General features: G+C 41.3%; 1 protein-coding gene across 1 annotated transcript in view; it reads left to right on the forward strand.

The window, feature by feature from the left end:
* The window catches only part of slc7a10a (solute carrier family 7 member 10a), a 32,994-nt gene that overhangs the window by 10,965 nt on the left and 2,778 nt on the right, over nt 1–19,251 (forward strand). Inside the window, exons 4-9 of the mRNA XM_033630618.2 lie at nt 13,841–13,966; nt 14,839–14,992; nt 15,221–15,344; nt 16,435–16,538; nt 16,716–16,812; nt 16,983–17,132. Of these exons, the coding sequence (XP_033486509.1) occupies nt 13,841–13,966; nt 14,839–14,992; nt 15,221–15,344; nt 16,435–16,538; nt 16,716–16,812; nt 16,983–17,132 (755 nt within the window). The remainder of the gene's footprint in view (nt 1–13,840; nt 13,967–14,838; nt 14,993–15,220; nt 15,345–16,434; nt 16,539–16,715; nt 16,813–16,982; nt 17,133–19,251) is intronic.

Below are 19,251 nucleotides of genomic sequence, written 5' to 3' on the forward strand. Positions count from 1 at the left end.
TTCTAAACTGTAAAGGGCAATCCACTTTATTTGGCCCAGACAGTACACGTAGTGACTCTGTTAGTATCTTCACATCTACATCATTGTTGTTAATGGGTAGGGCACTTTTGGTTGATATATGGGGAACTGCCCATTAGGTTCGACAGCCCATTGTTCCGACCATATTAAACTCATTGTTCTGAAGTCCGTTCTGAAATCATGATGATGCCTTGTGGTTAAGGTCTGGTTAGGTTTAGGCACAAAAACCACTTGGTTAGGGTCAGGAAAAGATCATGGTGTGGGTTAAAATGAAAAAGAAAGTGACAAACACATAAGCTGTGAGCCTGCTCTGCCTCAAGCCAGTCGCGGCCCACCATACGCCCGCCGCGAGCTGTTCAGCACCGCGGACAGTCGGACTAATGGGATGTCGAACCAATGACATGGACCCGATATATGTATGTTACATTTATATGGTACAGTTACATTTTGTGTGGTAGGACTTGAGTTTCAGCACACTGAAGAGCAAATAACCATGTCCTAAATAGCTGTCTTGCAGAAAAAGCTCAACATTTTTGGAAAAATCAGTACCATTTTTATGGTAACCCAGCTGTCCATCCAGGTAGCTCAACATAGCATAGTATTTTTGTGCACACCCTGCTCCAGTGCATGCACTACTTTTTCACATACTTGGAATGACATGAAAAATGATTAAACCAAAAAAGTTTTGAGGTGAGGAAGCTATAAATTACCATCAGTAGAAGAAAATAACACCTAGAATGACAGGTGTGGGTTTCCCTGTCTGAGGTCTTTCTCAACCCACATTAGAAAAATGTCTGTGAAACCATCATCAGACCTTGAGTTATGTGAGGGACCTATGACTTTAGTCATTGAGGCAAAGGAAGTGTTACTGATTTGCCGTACTTCTTCATATCATATAAATGAATGCCTAAAGTTATTTATTTTACAACCACTTGATATTACTTTTATTACAGAAGTCTGCTGCTAAATTTGGCATTATGTGTAACTGAACTCCAGTTTAATACATCAGCAGTTTAAAAAATGTGTAAACTACGTCGTTAAGGCAGACAAGCGGGGCAATAGTTGGAAAACAAATGGAGCTGTAATTAATACTGAAATTTGTTAGTCCTAAGAAATCATAAGTCATTTTTTAAAGGGGCAAATGTTCACCATAAGCTAGCTCTGGCTCCGTTAAATTTAACAATATGCTAACGGAGCAAGGCAAGCTAACTGCTATCGTGCTCAGGTTAAAAAGGAAAACAACAATGCTTTGAGACGGCTGTCAGAGATGGCAGAGGTATGATCACGTTACACTGTATGAGGTGGTGTGTTCCACGTTTTATTTCCCCGTCACTCTAGGAAAGAGGGTTAGTGTACGTTAGCTAACAATAACCTTTGGAAAATGCCAGTTCTGGTTCAGCACCGGAAGCAGCTCCTGTAATTCACACAAGGTATCATGGAGGCTAGGAGTAAGGTAGATACATACAGGATGTGGTTACGTATAGTATGGCCTGTTTGGGTATAAAGTGGTGAGTGAAATGTACTGCACATTTTGTATTTATTTTCTATTATATTATTAATATCATAATTTATGTTCATTACATGAAAGAGGACATGCATAAACACAGTTCTTGTAGGACCTCAGAGAGGACTTTGGAAACAGCAATATTTAGGATTTAAATGATAACCCAAAAACAACAACACAGATTTTTGATTGAATGTTGACTGATGAGTTCTTGTCAGAGGCTTTGCTCAGCCTCTCAAAACTGACAAGCTGGTTGTTGTTGTTGGCCAGGTTTGTCAGGTTGATTGGCTCAAGAAAGTTTGAGTAAACAGAGGAGGAGATGTGGATGACTTGTGGCTGATTTGACTGGAAAAAGTGCATTAGGCATCTTATAAATCAGTTTCAGAGGATCCCATTGGTGTATTGATACTGCGACTGGCTGCATTCCTGTTGGCTGCTTGCTGCCACCCAGGTCTTCTCTCTCTCTACCATCATAACATGTTGGTTCACAGTATCACACTTCAGTTGCTTTAGACATCCAAGTCATCTGACGGTGACAGTGACAGAGGTAAACGTCAGACCACCTTCCTTTCCTAGATTAACCCCATGAGCACCTGATCTTAGAGGAAAAGGTCAGAGCACATTGAAGAAATACTGAGTATTGAATGATGGTAGATTAAAAATAGGTGCTAGGAAAACAAACAACAAACAAGCAGTCCCTGTCCAGACGGACTGTCCATCCAGCAGGATAAACCTGAGCACTCAGTGACCAACATGTTGACCACTCACTGGTAACATGTTGGTCACCCAGTGACCAACATGTTAGCAGTGAGTGGTTAACTGGTGGGAATAGCTGTGTGAATGTAAAGCCATGGAAAAGAAAAATTACAAAGTAAAAAAAAAAAAACTCTGCAAACCAAGGCCAGCTACTTTGATCCCATGCCTTGAAGATATTTTGATACTGTGATAGTTCACAGTGTGCTGACGGCTGTCATTCTCATTTGATGATTCCTTATGAAGTGACGTGCTCTATTTTACAGCCTCTAATCTGAGCAGCGCCTTCCCTTGAAATGCTTTACAGTACAGCAATCTGTATTAAAATAGCCGGTGGCAAAAGCAGACTGTGCATGTATCTGGTCAACAAGCCAGCCAGTTTGGTCTTGTCTGAACTGGATGGAGAAACCGGGGAATGACGAGAGAGGGCTGTGCATCTGTGCCTGTGAGCGTGTGCACGTGTTGGACTGGAGTTAGCATTTACAGAGCACACCAGTGGATTGCCACTATTTTTGGCGACAGAATGCTACAACTGCAGTTAGGCCAGGGGCCCCCTCTGTGTGTGAGTGTTTTAATGTATTCTTCTTTTGAGTGTGGTACGAGTGTGTGTATGTGCGTGTGTGTCAGTATCAGTGTCAGACTATATAATGGTGCCAGCCTTTGTGGACGCCACTAATGAGAGGGTGTGGCTACGTCATTGTGCATTGTTTCACAGTGGTTACCGTGATGCTCCTGTCACTGAGCACCATGGAAACAGGAAATGGGCAGGACACCTTGCACATCAAGGAAGGGAGATCCCATTGGCCAGCTGACTTTCTGGATGGCCGTTTGATGTTCCTATTGGCTGCTTGACACTGTCTCTGTCCTCCTCTCTGGTCCTCAGTACAGATTATCATCTATCTGTAATCAGCAGTTATATAAGCGTCAATCCCTATGTCTGACACTTTATCAGCAACTTGTGAGCACGAAGAGTGACAACTCATAATAGATTGAGGATATTCATCTGAAGCCTACAAGAGTCTTGGATGAAAGAGAATTAATGAAACCAATTAATGGTTTGATAAGTATTTTCCCTACAGCTCCATCAGCCTCAAACACCAACAGCAGATGCGTGGAAGGACATATCACTCCTCTAAAACTGGTGGTTTAAATCTGTGATTTTCAGAGTAAGGTCTGTGGCACTCTGCCAGAGGGTCCCTTAAAAGTTTTCAGATTCATTAAGATAAAAAAATACATTTAGATTGTGTTATAAGATAATGAGACTTAACTCATATAAATTTACATCAAAAGTGTATATAACAAAGGTAAAGACAAAACAAGACAGAAAATTAAATAAAATTGAATTAAAATGTGGACAGGAGCAACGTCATCCTAGAAAGTGCACAGTCACAGTAGTTGGAGTGGCTCATAAATCCATCTATTTTTCTATTTTCTATTTATTTGTATATGTCTTCACACTGGCGAAAGCCATGGCCAGAGGCATTATCTTTTTGGGTTGTCCATACATATGTACGTCCCATTCTCGTGAGCATGATATCTCAAGAATACCCTCAGGGAATTTCTTCAAATGTGGCACAAATGTCCACTTGAGGCCCGTTTCCACTGAAGAAGTTCCTGGTACTATTTGGGGGGCAGGAACTACTACAGGAACGTCCTCTCGTTCGGCCCTCTCAACTGCCATGTCTCCACTGAGAGAGCGGAGTCGGAGGAAGGTTCCTGTAAAGTTACGGGCTGCCTCTGGATGTGACATAATCGTTGCGCGACCATTTTGACCGGAGCGACATAGGGACGCCGTTAGCCGATAGCGGTGTGTGTAATAACTCACTAAATGGCCCGTGAAAAAAATATTTTTTCCAGCGGATGTCTTAGTTACAACATGATTGAGCTAACTGGGGTAGGTTCATATCGTATCTGACAACGGGAGGCTTTTAACAGATGACGTCCTGATGTTAGCTTTGCTGCTGCTTTTAGCTGTCCCTGTCAGCTGATGCTTTCTAGACATCGTCATTTTCCAAAACTGAATAAATACCACACATAGCAACACAAAACTGCTTTGCTAGCTCAATCATGTTATAACTAAGATATCTGCTGGAAAGAATAATTTCTTCACGGGCCATTTATTGAGTTTTTTTTACATGGCGGCGAAAGCTATATGAACGAGCTAATCCTCGTCTGCTGAGTTTTTAAAATGCCTGCTATTTTGTTGCTTTCTGTTGACGTCACATCCCTCCTTGAGTATATCCAATCAGCAACAAGTAATCCCCAAGCCCCAGCCCGGAGTCTTTCGGGGCCGTTCTGAGTACCTACCCCGAGGTAGGGACTTGTTTAGCCCCCGTAAAAGTTCCGGAACTCTGTCCCTCGGGGGTGGTTCCTGCGGTGGAGACACACACCAACGGCCCCATCCCCGTAAAATTACCCTGAAGTTCCTGCGGTGGAAACGGGCCTTTGGACTCAACAATATACTGACTAGATTTTGGTAGTCATAGGTCAAAGGTCAAGGTCACTGAGAGCCAACAATATACTGTCTAGATTTTGGTAGTCAAAGGTCAAGGTCACTGAGAACTTGTCTGTCTCGTTCACATGAATGCGATATTTCAAAAACACCTTGAGGGAATTTTTTTTTTTTTTTTTTCAAATTTGGCACAAACGTCTACTTGGATTCAAGAATGAACTGATTATAATTTGGTCGAAGGTCAAAGATCAAGATCACTGTGACCTTACAAAACTTGTTTTTGGCCATAACTCAAGAATTCATGCACTACTTATGACAACATTTCACAAACAAGTTGATAACATTTTATATCTGAAAGGTCAAAGGTCAGCTTCACTGTGCCATCATAATGTTGTGCAAAAAAAACACTTATTATTATTCACCGTCATAACTCAGGACAGAGCTCAGACATTTGGTCGGCTACTGAATTAGTGACACTTATTATTGCCATCTACAGCTTTTACTGAGAGGAGAGGATGGGTTAGAGGACGGATCGCTATTTTCATTCAAAGGTCACACATTATTTTAGTCTTTGGCTTACACAGCTCTGTATACATTGAGTCACTTTGTAGTAGAGTTCATCATAAATGCACTTCTCATCAAGTTCAGGACCATAAACTGAACCACTGAGGGGAAAAACCTGTTAGGTTGCTCATAATCTGACCAAAGGAAATTAACAAATTGGATCTCAGTTTTAAATAACTTAAGGAAAGAAAAAGTGGAAGTATTGTCAGGGATAAATGCTAACATTTTCTAGCGTTTGGTGTACAGTATTTGTCTGAAGCACTCAGCGAGATCGACTGGATTAAATGTTGTTCTGCTCTGCTGAGTGTTACTGAGGTCCCTGTTATGTCAACTGAACTTTTCTTAGTGAAGGATTTATGATTGTGAATCAGCCAAGACATGTGTCCTCCCTCCTTCCTACCCTGCAGAGTGTACTGCATGAAAGGCACAGTTGACCCAGGTGTGTGTGTGAGTGTGTGTGTGTGTGTGTGTATGTGGGGGTGAAAACCAGACAGGTCCAGTTGGGGTTGGTAGTGTTCCTCTAAGAATAGGAGCACTGGGCAGCCAACAGGAGCACAGTCATGTGCCTAGCTCTCCCATTTCAGGCAGTTTACTTGTCACACCACTGTATTTTGTCAAATATTGATCACTTTTACTAGATAGAAATCCCCCTAGAAATCAAATGATATTTTTCTTTTGGAAACATTAAAGATACACCCTGATTCTCTCTTAGTTTTACTGAGGAGAAACAGCAATAGCAGAGTCTGTTGTTCATTCCAGCACAGCAGGGAGTCACTTGTCACCACTTGTGTGTGCCACATCAGTGTGGTGGTGCAGCAGCAGTAGAAACAGAAGGAGCAGTATGTTTCAGTCAATCAGATGTTGAATCCTGCCAACTGGTTATAATGGATAACTTTGACATACAGTACAGGCCAAAAGTTTGGACACACCTTCTCATTCAATGCGTTTTCTTTATTTTCATGACTATTTACATTGTAGATTCTCACTGAAGGCATCAAAACTATGAATGAACACATGTGGAGTTATGTACTTAACAAAAAAAGGTGAAATAACTGAAAACATGTTTTATATTCTAGTTTCTTCAAAATAGCCACCCTTTGCTCTGATTACTGCTTTGCACACTCTTGGCATTCTCTTGATGAGCTTCAAGAGGTAGTCACCTGAAATGGTTTTCCAACAGTCTTGAAGGAGTTCCCAGAGGTGTTTAGCACTTGTTGGCCCCTTTGCCTTCACTCTGCGGTCCAGCTCACCCCAAACCATCTGGATTGGGTTCAGGTCCGGTGACTGTGGAGGCCAGGTCATCTGCCGCAGCACTCCATCACTCTCCTTCTTGGTCAAATAGCCCTTACACAGCCTGGAGGTGTGTTTGGGGTCATTGTCCTGTTGAAAAATAAATGATCGTCCAACTAAACGCAAACCGGATGGGATGGCATGTCGCTGCAGGATGCTGTGGTAGCCATGCTGGTTCAGTGTGCCTTCAATTTTGAATAAATCCCCAACAGTGTCACCAGCAAAACACCCCCACACCATCACACCTCCTCCTCCATGCTTCACAGTGGGAACCAGGCATGTGGAATCCATCCGTTCACCTTTTCTGCGTCTCACAAAGACACAGCGGTTGGAACCAAAGATCTCAAATTTGGACTCATCAGACCAAAGCACAGATTTCCACTGGTCTAATGTCCATTCCTTGTGTTTCTTGGCCCAAACAAATCTCTTCTGCTTGTTGCCTCTCCTTAGCAGTGGTTTCCTAGCAGCTATTTGACCATGAAGGCCTGATTCGCGCAGTCTCCTCTTAACGGTTGTTCTAGAGATGGGTCTGCTGCTAGAACTCTGTGTGGCATTCATCTGGTCTCTGATCTGAGCTGCTGTTAACTTGCCATTTCTGAGGCTGGTGACTCGGATGAACTTATCCTCAGAAGCAGAGGTGACTCTTGGTCTTCCTTTCCTGGGTCGGTCCTCATGTGTGCCAGTTTCGTTGTAGCGCTTGATGGTTTTTGCGACTCCACTTGGGGACACATTTATAGTTTTTGCAATTTTCCGGACTGACTGACCTTCATTTCTTAAAGTAATGATGGCCACTCGTTTTTCTTTAGTTAGCTGATTGGTTCTTGCCATAATATGAATTTTAACAGTTGTCCAATAGGGCTGTCGGCTGTGTATTAACCTGACTTCTGCACAACACAACTGATGGTCCCAACCCCATTGATAAAGCAAGAAATTCCACTAATTAACCCTGATAAGGCACACCTGTGAAGTGGAAACCATTTCAGGTGACTACCTCTTGAAGCTCATGGAGAGAATGCCAAGAGTGTGCAAAGCAGTAATCAGAGCAAAGGGTGGCTATTTTGAAGAAACTAGAATATAAAACATGTTTTCAGTTATTTCACCTTTTTTTGTTAAGTACATAACTCCACATGTGTTCATTCATAGTTTTGATGCCTTCAGTGAGAATCTACAATGTAAATAGTCATGAAAATAAAGAAAACGCATTGAATGAGAAGGTGTGTCCAAACTTTTGGCCTGTAGTGTATGCCACAAAATATGCCTGAGAAATTACACCAGTGTTTAAATAAAAATACAAATTCATTCATTTCATTTCATTAGGAAAAAAAATGTTTAGAATTTTTACACTGAATTACCTTATGCTAAAAACTAAATGTTAACGCCTTTCAAAATCAGTTATAGGCCAAGTGTAGATACAAATGATTAAAGCAGTGCAGGCTAAGAATAAATACAGACATCATGCACAAATTACACTCAATGTGGTTGAGTGATTTCAATTTAATGATATCAGTTCCAGACTTCCACAGATTTACTGGCCATGCTGGAGTTGTTAGATTGAATGCAGCATGAAGCTACTTTAGAGTTGATTGGGGGATCATGGTTAGTCAGCAGACTACCAGCGACAAATGATCTACAGATGAACAAGTCACAAGGGTTCAAAGAAAAAGAAGAAAAATGAGTCTGAGGATAAAGAGATCTTCACATCATGCACACATTGGTCCTTCTCTCCCATCTCTGTTCTATTAAGAAAATAAAACATAAACGCTATCTGTTCACCTGTTATGAATAGAATCATTAGCCTAATGCATCAAATATGAACAGACGAAATAGTTGTCAGGGTCCCTTCTGCATTAATATGATCATATTTAAAACATTACATTTTTTTCTTATAATGACATTACATCTTGTCTGTTAAAGAGTGAATACAATGAAATGTAAATACACCATAGGAACAAGAAACGTACCAATAAAAACAAAGAATGTCATCATGAGAGCTACAGAGTAGAAACTAGAATTACTAAAATGTGGATGCTTCACAGATCTTCATGACAGTTTCAAGGTGGACACCCAAGATTAGTGTCACCAGTTCAGTGTCTGACCAAATGCCTCCCCTTCTGTCCTGAGTTTTTTTTTTTTTTTTTTTTTTTTTTTTTTTTTGCAGAACATGATGAGGTCACAATGAATCTGACCTTTGATCTTTCAGATATAAGATGTCATCATTTCATCCTTTGAGGCATTTGTGTACAATGATTTTGTTCAGTGAACATTAATTATACTGTACGTCTAGCTAGCGTCTAGAACGAAATTGTGTTTCCCTGGTCACAGTCTAAAACAAACAAAAGAACAAACAAATGATCTTGACCACCAAATTGGCCACCAAATTTTTGAGTCCCTTGAGTCCAAGTGGATGTTTGTACCAAATTTAAAGAAATTCCTTCCAGGCCTTCTTGAGATATTGCGTTCACGGGAATAAGACAACTGAAATATAATGCAGCATGTCTGTTCCTGCCATACAGGAAGGCTGGATTTAATTTTCCACTGTTGCAGCAACTGATTTTAATTCATGCCTGAGAGGAAAATTGCACAAATGAGCCAACAAATCAAAGGACTGTTAGTCCAACTAAGGTGTATTTGTTCAGTGTCTTCATGATGATTTTTTTCCCCTAAGGATGGATGAATGGAGATGAGAGGTAGAAGGTATGGTATAGGTGATTCATTTATTCATTCAAGAGTCTGTTATTTGCACTGTACATACGAGAGGGATTTTTGTGAAAAACAAACAAAAATAAACAAGAAAAAGAGTTTACTTCTGAATGGAAGCGAAATAAAGACAAATTAACAGCGATGGCTGGGTGCAGCCTCCCTTTATCTACCTCTACACTACATCACAGACTGCACTTTGTTGGTTGTCAGTGTGTCTCTGTGTGTATTTCATCCAGAGTTACTGCTGTAGATTTACTGTAGTCTGGAGGGATTCTGGTGTCAGATACCTTGCGGTGAACAGACAGGACTGCGGGGTTATTTCCAGTTCAGAGACTCCTGTGACCAGATCCTGGACCAAGAGGAGGCGTTCCTGAGGTTAAAGCCCCCTGATAAATCTGCACCAAGTTGGGATCAGAATCCATTAAGAGTAAAAGCAGTAATTACTTTAGTATTCTAGTGCTGAGGTCGCCTTCAATAGGAGCTGTGATGGCAGGACACAGATTTACCTGCGCTGTCGCATTCAAAGCCTGCTGGCACCTCCTTCCTGTCAAGGTTAACACAGAGGGAAGCAGGAGGAGGAGGTGGTGGTGGTAGTGGGGGGGGGGGGTTCACAGGAACACAGGAGCGGAAATGCATGCAACACCCTGAGGGTAACTGACTATAAAACACAGCGGTGTTGTAGGGGAGAGAAAGCTCTGCCCGGTGCCACCAAAACCTTCTGCCAAACATTCACACGTGTGTGTATGTGTGTGTGCCCGCGCCAGCGGAAGCAGTTTGTTCAGAATTCTGTGGTGGGAGGGGAACCTTGCCCTGGTGATGGATGACATGGTCGATAACACCCTTCACCCATATTTGCTCATGCGCACACTCACACACATACTTTTGTGCCACTCCTACAAGAGAGTGTGTTTGTGTATAAACACGAGGATTTAGCGACATTAAATTAAATAAATCGATGTAGGAAACGACAGGAGCAAAGATGCAGAAAAGAAAGATGGAGTGTCAATGTACACCCTGTCGCCTGAACCGCTTCATAGTCTCTAGCTCTCAATTTGATGTGCCACACTGTTCTGAGTGCACGTGAAACACAAGCAATGGTCAGTGAGTGGATGAAGGCTAAAGGCCTTCACATACTTTGCAAGAACAGAGAAATTTGTTCTCTCTCGAAAAGAATGATGTCTTTATTTTCTCACAGCCCTGGTTTGGGAGTTCTTGCAGCTTGTTCTCACCACATCATCTGGGAAGAACTTTTTCCTCGTGTGGTGTCCAAGAAATGTTGTGTGATTGGGCAGAAATTTGAAGTGGGCATGGTTGATGCGGAAAACCAAGACACTGTACTCGCCCTGCTCAACTCTGGTCATACTAAGTGGTCGAACATGCCATCTACGTTCACTCCTTTTTTCCACCTCCTCGGCAATGGCCAATAGTAACAAATCTTCCTCCTCCTCTGCTTCGAACATGTTGTTTTCCTCCTCCTCCTCCTCCGCCTCCTCCTCCTCCTCCATCAACTCAAAAACTGCCATCTCCGCCATTGTTGTTGTTCTGTCAGATTCCCCCAATGCTTAGCCCATGTGACGTATGCGGCATGGCCTATGAGGACTTCCCAGGAGTTCTGCACTGGAGTTTCTTGTGAAGTATGAAATGTCCTGGCCAGAACGAACTTTGTTCTTGTTCTTGCCACCTCGAGAAAAAGTATAAATTAGTATGAGTATGGAGTATGTACAGGGCTTAAGGTAGGGGGGCATACAAATTCTGCCACTGTTTCCTGTTGATATGGTACAGTACATCATTGAGAAGACAAATATAAAGTGTGTATATGCATATAGTGCAATGACAAACGTGCAATAATAGAAAAATATATTTAGGCTATTTATATTTATGTTTTATTGGACTACATGTGTGTCATTACTCTCTAAGTTTGTACCTTGTCTTGTTTTTTATTCTGTACCTGTTTTTATGCTTCCACTGCTGGTGATAGCCGTGGCCAGAGGCATTACGTTTTCAGGTTGTCCATCTGTACGACCGTATATCTCAAGAGCGCCTTGATGGAATTTCTTCAAATTTGGCACAAATGTCCTCTTGAACTCAAGGTTGAACTGACTACAATTTGGTGGTCAAAAGTCAAGGTCAGTATGACCTCACAAAACATGTTTTTGGCCACAATTCAAGAATTTGTATGCTAATTATGGCAAAATTTCACATAAATGCCTATTAGAATAAAATTATAAAGCCGTGACATTTTATATCCTTAAGGTCCAGAATCAGCTTCACTGTGGCATCATAATGTTCTTTTGTGGCCATTATTCAACACCAATACCTCAGGAACACATAGACAGACCAAGCGGCAAACTCCAAGGCTGAAAAATGAAGCCAATTGCAGAAGTGCCAAAAACTGCAGCTCATTGAATGGCCACTTGAGGCTGGCTCCAAAACAGAGTAAATCCACATACACTCTGGTGTTAAAATAGCCAACTTCACTGCAGAAATACACATTTACTGCCTGGTACAAAAACGTTTTTAGTCTCTATTGCTAATTTCCACAGTGGACAGGGGGGTTACATTTTGTCAAGGCCCAAAATTGAGCATATTTAAGGTCGGGGTTGCTTGAGTGACAGGCTGTCTCTGAGGTTTGTCACCATGTTGCTACAGTCTGGCTCAAAAAAATTGATGGTAACGGCCTTAATGCTAAAATCGGTGGCTGACATCACAGTAGCAGCGTCTCTTATTTTATTCAGTCTATGAGGGAGAGATTTGACCATACTGAATTGGTGACACCAATCTTGGGTGGCCATCTTGAAACTGTGGTGATTTCATAGCTCTTCTGTGCTGCTGGGTTTAAGATGTATGTAAAGCATCCATGTTTTAGACATGTAGCTTCTTTGCAGCAAGATTTGGAAGTACTGTCTACTGTCATGGCTACATATGACTCTGGACAGACATGGATGAGATCTGTAACTTGACTTTTTTTCACAGGTATACAACTGCAAGGTGGCAATTCTTGTTATAGCTTGTTGTTTGCACCTATGTCCATTTGTTCATTCTTTTGTTTTGCACCGTGACCAGGGAAACACAATTTTGTTCCTCTATGTACTGTTTATAGAACATAAACAGTATATACCTAGACGTACAGTATAATTAATGTTCACTGAACAAAGCCTTGTATGCATACACACACGGATCACTTTTAAATCAGGATTAATCAGAGAACTTTATCATCATGAGTACTTTCAGTTGGTTGTAGAAATGTTACATTTAGAAAGCCACGTGTTTTTAGACTGAGCTGACATAAGAAGAATCTTCTCTTCACAGTATTTCATGTTTATTATGCTGATACCTTGATGTGTAAACTAGAATTACCGCCTCACAGTTGAATGCCTCCATCCAACCAGTCAAGTTGCACATTACATCCATGTCTGTCCAGACTCATATGTGGCCATGACAGGAGACAATGCTTTGATAAAATCAGCACAGTTTCATGGTGAACACCCAAGATTAGTGTCACCAATTCAGCATCTGACCAAATGTCTCCCCTTCTGTTCCTGAGATATAGTGTTGAATAATACCCAAGAAGTGTTTTATTACAAAGCAGCTCAGGCAGCCTGACTCGAGTCTGCTGCTACCCTCATGATAACATATTCTTCTCACTGCAGCACATACCTTACATACCTAACTCTACCTAACACAGCATCCACCTACAGAATAGACTCTGCTGAGCTGAGCTTGATGTTTCCTTGTGGAAAGAGACGAGATCAGAGCCTAGACGGCAAACATTAATACTGTACATGCTCTATATTTATGCCTGAGTTGGCTGACTGAATTACAGTTATAGTACATTGTTTGTCAGACTCATGTGTGGTATGATGCGTACAGGATTGCACAACTTGAAACTTTAAAAAGAAAAGTACATCTACACAAAAGTCTTGTTTTCCCTCTCTGTCTTTCCCTCTCTGTACTGTCCACCCGACTCACACTTCCTACTGGGTCTACCTCTCACTTGCAAGCCTGCACTTGAGTTTGAGGGCAGCTGGAGAGCCACTTGCTCAAAGTGGCTCACTTGGAATGTGGCCAGCCCTTGTAATGGTGGCACTCACAAAAACACGTAAAACTGAGGGTCAGTGTGAAGGTCAATGGCTCGGGGAGTAAGGGCACACACACACAGTCAATGCCAGGAGGAAACGGGAAGTAGGAAGTGTTTTAATTCCATACACTGCTGTCTGTTTGTACCTCTGTGTGCTGACAAGAGGAATGTGGATTCATGGGGAGGGTGATTACGTACAGACCTTAAGCTTTAACCTAAATATGAAAGAGGCAGCAGAATACATACAGTCCAAGCATCCAGCTGGTGAATATCTATGCTGCTTTTCCATCAAGGTTATGATTTTATTTCCCAAGAGTATTTATTCCCTCTGATATTAGTGGAAGTCATTAATATACTGGGGAGGGATATTAATTCATTACACTGGGCTGTGTGAAACTCTGCATTTATGAGGCAAAGCCTGTCAGAAACATGACGCTTTTAAATCATTTTAAGTGTATTTGTGTGTTGTGTGTTTCCACAGTGTTCCTGACCTGGGTGAACTGCTCCAGTGTGCGCTGGGCAACAAGGATCCAGGATGTTTTCACTGTAGGAAAACTCCTCGCTTTGGTACTCATCATAGTGGTCGGACTCATCCAAATCTTTAGAGGTAAACATATACATATACTCTGTATATTTAGATCAATCACTGATTTTATCCTCAGTACGAAACAGAATAATTAAAATGACAAATACTGACAAAGCAAGGAAAAACTATTTAAAAAAAGAACAAGGCAAATTAAATATACCATCTACATTTTCAACAAAAGAAAAGGATAATGACAACTCATTTTTACGGTAATGTGTAAAATAACAGCAGGAGAGCTCACCGAGACAGAAAATGAGATATAACTTATGAAAAACAAACATCTTAAACAGATCGAACTATGATCATTTTAAACTCTGAGCAAGGCATAGCCTGAGTGGTGCTTATGAGAATATTTGAAATGAATTTGGGTGCAGAACGACACATTCAGATTGAAAAAAGCTAAACAAACAAAAAACAGTTAAAAGATAAATGAAGGAGTCAACTGTACAAACTGTGCTGGCAGAGAAGATGTCATGTTTTAAAATGATTATACTGTTGATTAACCTTTAAACACGTCTGTGTGGAACCATGAACCAACAGTATTTTGGTTTGATTGTTTCTAATAAGGTCATTTGGGAAGGAAGCTGCTGCCAGACTGTAAATTCTGTCACAGCAGATTATAATGTGTTGACACTGCTGACCCCTGGTGCACATAACTAGATATAACATGGACGTAGAAACAATAGTGAAAATTGAGGAAAAATACATTTAGAAAGTGACTTCACAGGTAAAAATAAGAAATAAAATTGTGACCAGTAAAAAACAATGAAGTTGTTTTCCAGTGAAAAGCATTAGGACGTCATTTAGTTCTTTAAACACTTTAAATATTTTAACTGTTAAAAAAATTTAACTATGGATTTTCTAATATGATCTTTTCCTCTCATCTTCTCCAGGTCACTATGACGCCCTGCGGCCCAGTGTGGCCTTTGAATTCAGCCAGGACCCCTCAGTGGGACAGATAGCGCTGGCCTTCCTTCAAGCCTCCTTTGCCTACAGCGGCTGGAATTTCCTCAACTATGTCACAGAGGAGGTCGTGGAGCCCCGAAAGTACGGCATGCACATGCACAGATAGTATTTCATATCTCTACATGTTTTCCTATAAACAATAGAAGACACACAATATTGATCTTAATGGTTACACTTGCACCTTTACAGTGGAATATAACATACAGCTCAGTCCCTTTGTTCAGAACTGCATTATAGAGTTATATTTTTACATAATGTGTGGACCAACATTTGATTGTTGGCCATTGCTTATATCATTATTTTTATTAGGAACCTGCCCCGTGCCATCTATATTTCCATCCCACTGGTGACCCTTGTCTACACTATGACCAACATTGCTTACTTCTCCTCCATGACCCCTGAGGAGTTGCTGGCCTCCAATGCTGTGGCAGTGGTGAGCATCTCTATTTCTCCATGATTGTGTGTTTCCTACAGCAACTAATTAGCCTGAGTGTCAGACTGAAGCTCCCAGAACCTTCAGTCTGACATGGCTTCCATTGAAGGCGATTTACAAGGGGGAGGGAATTTGATTTTTTCCCTAACCAATCAGTAGAGATCAACGACTCACCCAGAATCTGACGTCATTAGTATCCATGCCTCGGGGGTGCCGAAAACAAGCAAGCATTGCCCGTTTAAAATGTCTCCGTCGTCGTGCACGCCCAGCTGCATCGCCGTTAAATCCAGTTTAGCAGCTTCCTTAATTTGGTCCTCCATTAACGCGAGTAGTGGCGAAATACCTCGATAGCATCATTAATGTGGTCTGTAGGATCTGTAGCGGTCGCCATTGTTGCTATCCTCACCAGTTACCCACCGGCGTACAGCTTGACATCAGTGTGGTGCTTATTGGCTAATCGCTAGACCCCCGGCGTTCATTGGTCCGTCCAGCGTTTGGACGAGATAAATCGCAAATTCATTGAAGTATGCCAGACCAGAGATGCAAGCCTACTCAGTTGAGTGGGCGGGGTCTATGATCTGGAACCAGGCTAGCAACTAATAGGAGCTTATATACTGTTTAACGAGACAAAGGACTGAGTCTCAGTAGTCTTGAAACTGTAAGTCTGCTGAAGCTCAGAATCCTAACACGAGACAGACCTTAACCAACCAATTATTCAATCAGTCAACAAGATTAAAGTGTTTTTTTCATGATCTCTGAGGTGAAACTGGGAAACAGTCATGAGTTCAGTTTGAAACCAGTGTTCTTTAATCATCTTGAATTAAACGCTGTGTCCTAGGGTATTAAATTAAAAGGTTGTCATTATTAGAAGCTGTAAATAAAAAAATGACCTTAAGAGACTAAAAACAGCAGTTTCTGTCTTGTACATGCAAGCTTTATATATGTTGCCACACAGTCTGATAAACAAGAGCTATGCAAGGTGTTGCAAATTGCATCTTCCAATGAAATGAATCAATGAATGCATTGCTGTTCGGGACTAAATGAATAATGAATAAAAGTTAATAATGTGACCCATCACATGTTGTTCCAGACATTTGGGGAAAAGCTGCTGGGGATGTTTTCCTGGGTCATGCCGATCTCTGTAGCACTGTCCACCTTTGGAGGAATCAACGGATATCTGTTCACCTCCTCCAGGTAGAAAACATATCTTGCTTTGCTGCACACCACAAGCTGAAACTTCATTTTAATGTCCTTTTATGATTGGATAATATGTCATAAGAATAAGAACAATGGTGTCAAGAGTTACTTGTAACAAGTGTAGTAGACCTGAACATAAATGCAGACGCATAATGTCTGTCTCTATATTTGTAGGCTGTGTTTCTCAGGAGCCAGAGAGGGTCACCTGCCGTATCTGCTGGCAATGATCCACCTTAAGAACTGCACTCCAATCCCCGCCCTGCTGGTTTGCGTGAGTGCTCCTCTCATAGTTTTGTCTTCTTTGACTAGCTTCACAGGGATGCACAAACAAAGTGGTCATCCACAGAAATTATTTTTTAATATTAATATGAAGCAATTTGTCAATATTTTTAGCTGTTTTCATAGATTTGTGTCCCTTGACCTTATCTTCATCTCCCACAGTGCATTGCCACTATAGTCATCCTGTGCATTGGAGAGACACACAACCTGATCAACTATGTGTCCTTTATCAACTATCTGTCCTATGGTGTAACCATTGCTGGCCTCCTCTACCTCCGCAAGAAGAGACCCCACCTGGCCAGACCCATCAAGGTACAGAAACCTGAGAACCACACATTCACTGTGGGAACTCATTTTATTTCATGAATGGTCTTGGTGAACACATAACATAGCTCCCTGTTTGCTTTACATTACCTACCAGTGACCTCCGTGCCAAAACACTTTGGCTACTGCTCAAATATCAACTTTCCAGCTTATCATTTGAAACTGGGAAATGTTAGAAATATGAAAACTTTACAAAATAACAGCAGAACACAACGAGGAATTGAGGAAACTGGAAATGTCACAACAGTGTAAGCTAAAATGTTTATAGAGATTTTTTTAAAAGTTAGCCTATAAGTTATTGCAGTCAGAAAAAAATGAGGCCACAAAAACAAAGTGACAACAATTGCATATGTTCTCTATATTTTTCAAATGAGCGTTACGTACAGTAATTAAGCTATATAAATTACAGTACTACAGAGCTTGGGGCAGTTGTTGAATTATTAATAATTACTGAATTGGCAACGAACATGAAGCTTACCTTCACATTAATTTCATAATATTTAAAAAAAAAAATAGGTGTACGTGGAGGTTTTTTTGGCAGCATTTAATGTCATAGTTGATGCTAACAACTGACAAGGAAATCGTTAGCTTAATTTGGTTTCTCGTGAACTAGCTAGGAGACGTCACTGACAGGTGTTTCAGCTGTATCCAATAAACGTTGTTACAGCCCAGTATGTGTTTGGGGTAAGGGAAGCAACATAAAACCAAACAATGAAGTGAATATGGCAAGCTGCTGTTTATTCATACACAAAATAAACAATACAAGCTACGCTTTTGTAAAAAGCGGCACACAAAAAGAAAAACGCGCTCGCAGGCTCTGCAACACAACCCGGAAATCGGGCTTCACGAAAGGAGCCTCGGCGGTGAATTACATTTAAACAAACTCAGGGAAGGGCGGCGGGTGACGGCAAACCATAAAACAATTAAAACAAAACTCTGACCTATCACCAACAAAATAAATACCCCAACTAACTTAACTAACGGTGGTGGAAGGCCACCCAGAATAACAAAACATAAACAAATCTGTCTGTCTGCTCTATGACTTACCTCACAAACAAAACAACACTCAAACCGACACCCATAAAGCTAGTGTATTAACATCAAACAATCTACGTGTGAGTGTAAAGGATATGTGGCTAGGCTACAAAGCTAAATCCTAAAGCCCATAGATTCCCAAATACAACAACAACAACAACAACAACAACAACAACAACAACGAACAGATTATAGCCGCTGAACACACAAACGGAGCGAGGCGGACCGCTCAGGTTAAATCACAGCCGCCATTTCGCTTGACTTCGTGCAGCCTTTAAAGGTTCGGACGAGGGGCCGGTGACGCGATGATTGGCCGGAACCGATGACGACAGCGAGGGGGCCAGCCGACCAGCAAGCGAGGGAACACTGAACAGCAGCAAAGGAGAGTGGGCTGGAGGCGTGGTCCGCCGGGGATTCCCTCCAGAAGAGCAGACAATTAGACACACACGTAAATGATTGACAAGTGCTGGCCGAATAATTCCCAGAATGACATGCACAGCACATTAAACACAGAAAATAAATGTACTAAGGTCCGGAGACCGTAACAACGTTGATAATGTTTAACGTTACTGGCCAAACTAAACTAACTAATTAAACTTAGCAGTTGTTTGGAAATGTTCACTAATCTTGCTCTACTAGTCAGCAGCACCTGGCTCAAAAAGTAGCTGTTGCAACCTAGCTAACTACTAGCCGGTGCCTGTAACGATGTCACTGTGCATTTGAAGTTCTGTAGCTTCAAATGTTTTTTTGTTGTTGTTGTTGTCACAAATAAAAAGAAAGCACCACAGCTTCATTAGACTTCTTCTACTCATTACTAGTAGTAATACTTAATATTTTTAAGCTTCTCACTGTAGTTTAGCTGCGGTTTGTGTTGTCATGCTAACGTTACTTTAGCAGCCACATTGGGGAGATGTTAACAGGATAATTTATGGGACATAGAGTGCCCCAGGGATGATGTTTTTCGGTAGGCTGACGTGAAAGATAGCATTACACTGGTTCTCTCGTCAAAAAGCCATTGGATTTTGGATTATTGCTATAAATTTTGATTATTGAAGCCTAAATTCAATCGCCA

This window comes from Epinephelus lanceolatus, chromosome 2, assembly GCF_041903045.1.
Source record: "Epinephelus lanceolatus isolate andai-2023 chromosome 2, ASM4190304v1, whole genome shotgun sequence".
In the NCBI taxonomy this organism is placed as follows: Eukaryota; Metazoa; Chordata; class Actinopteri; order Perciformes; family Serranidae; genus Epinephelus; species Epinephelus lanceolatus.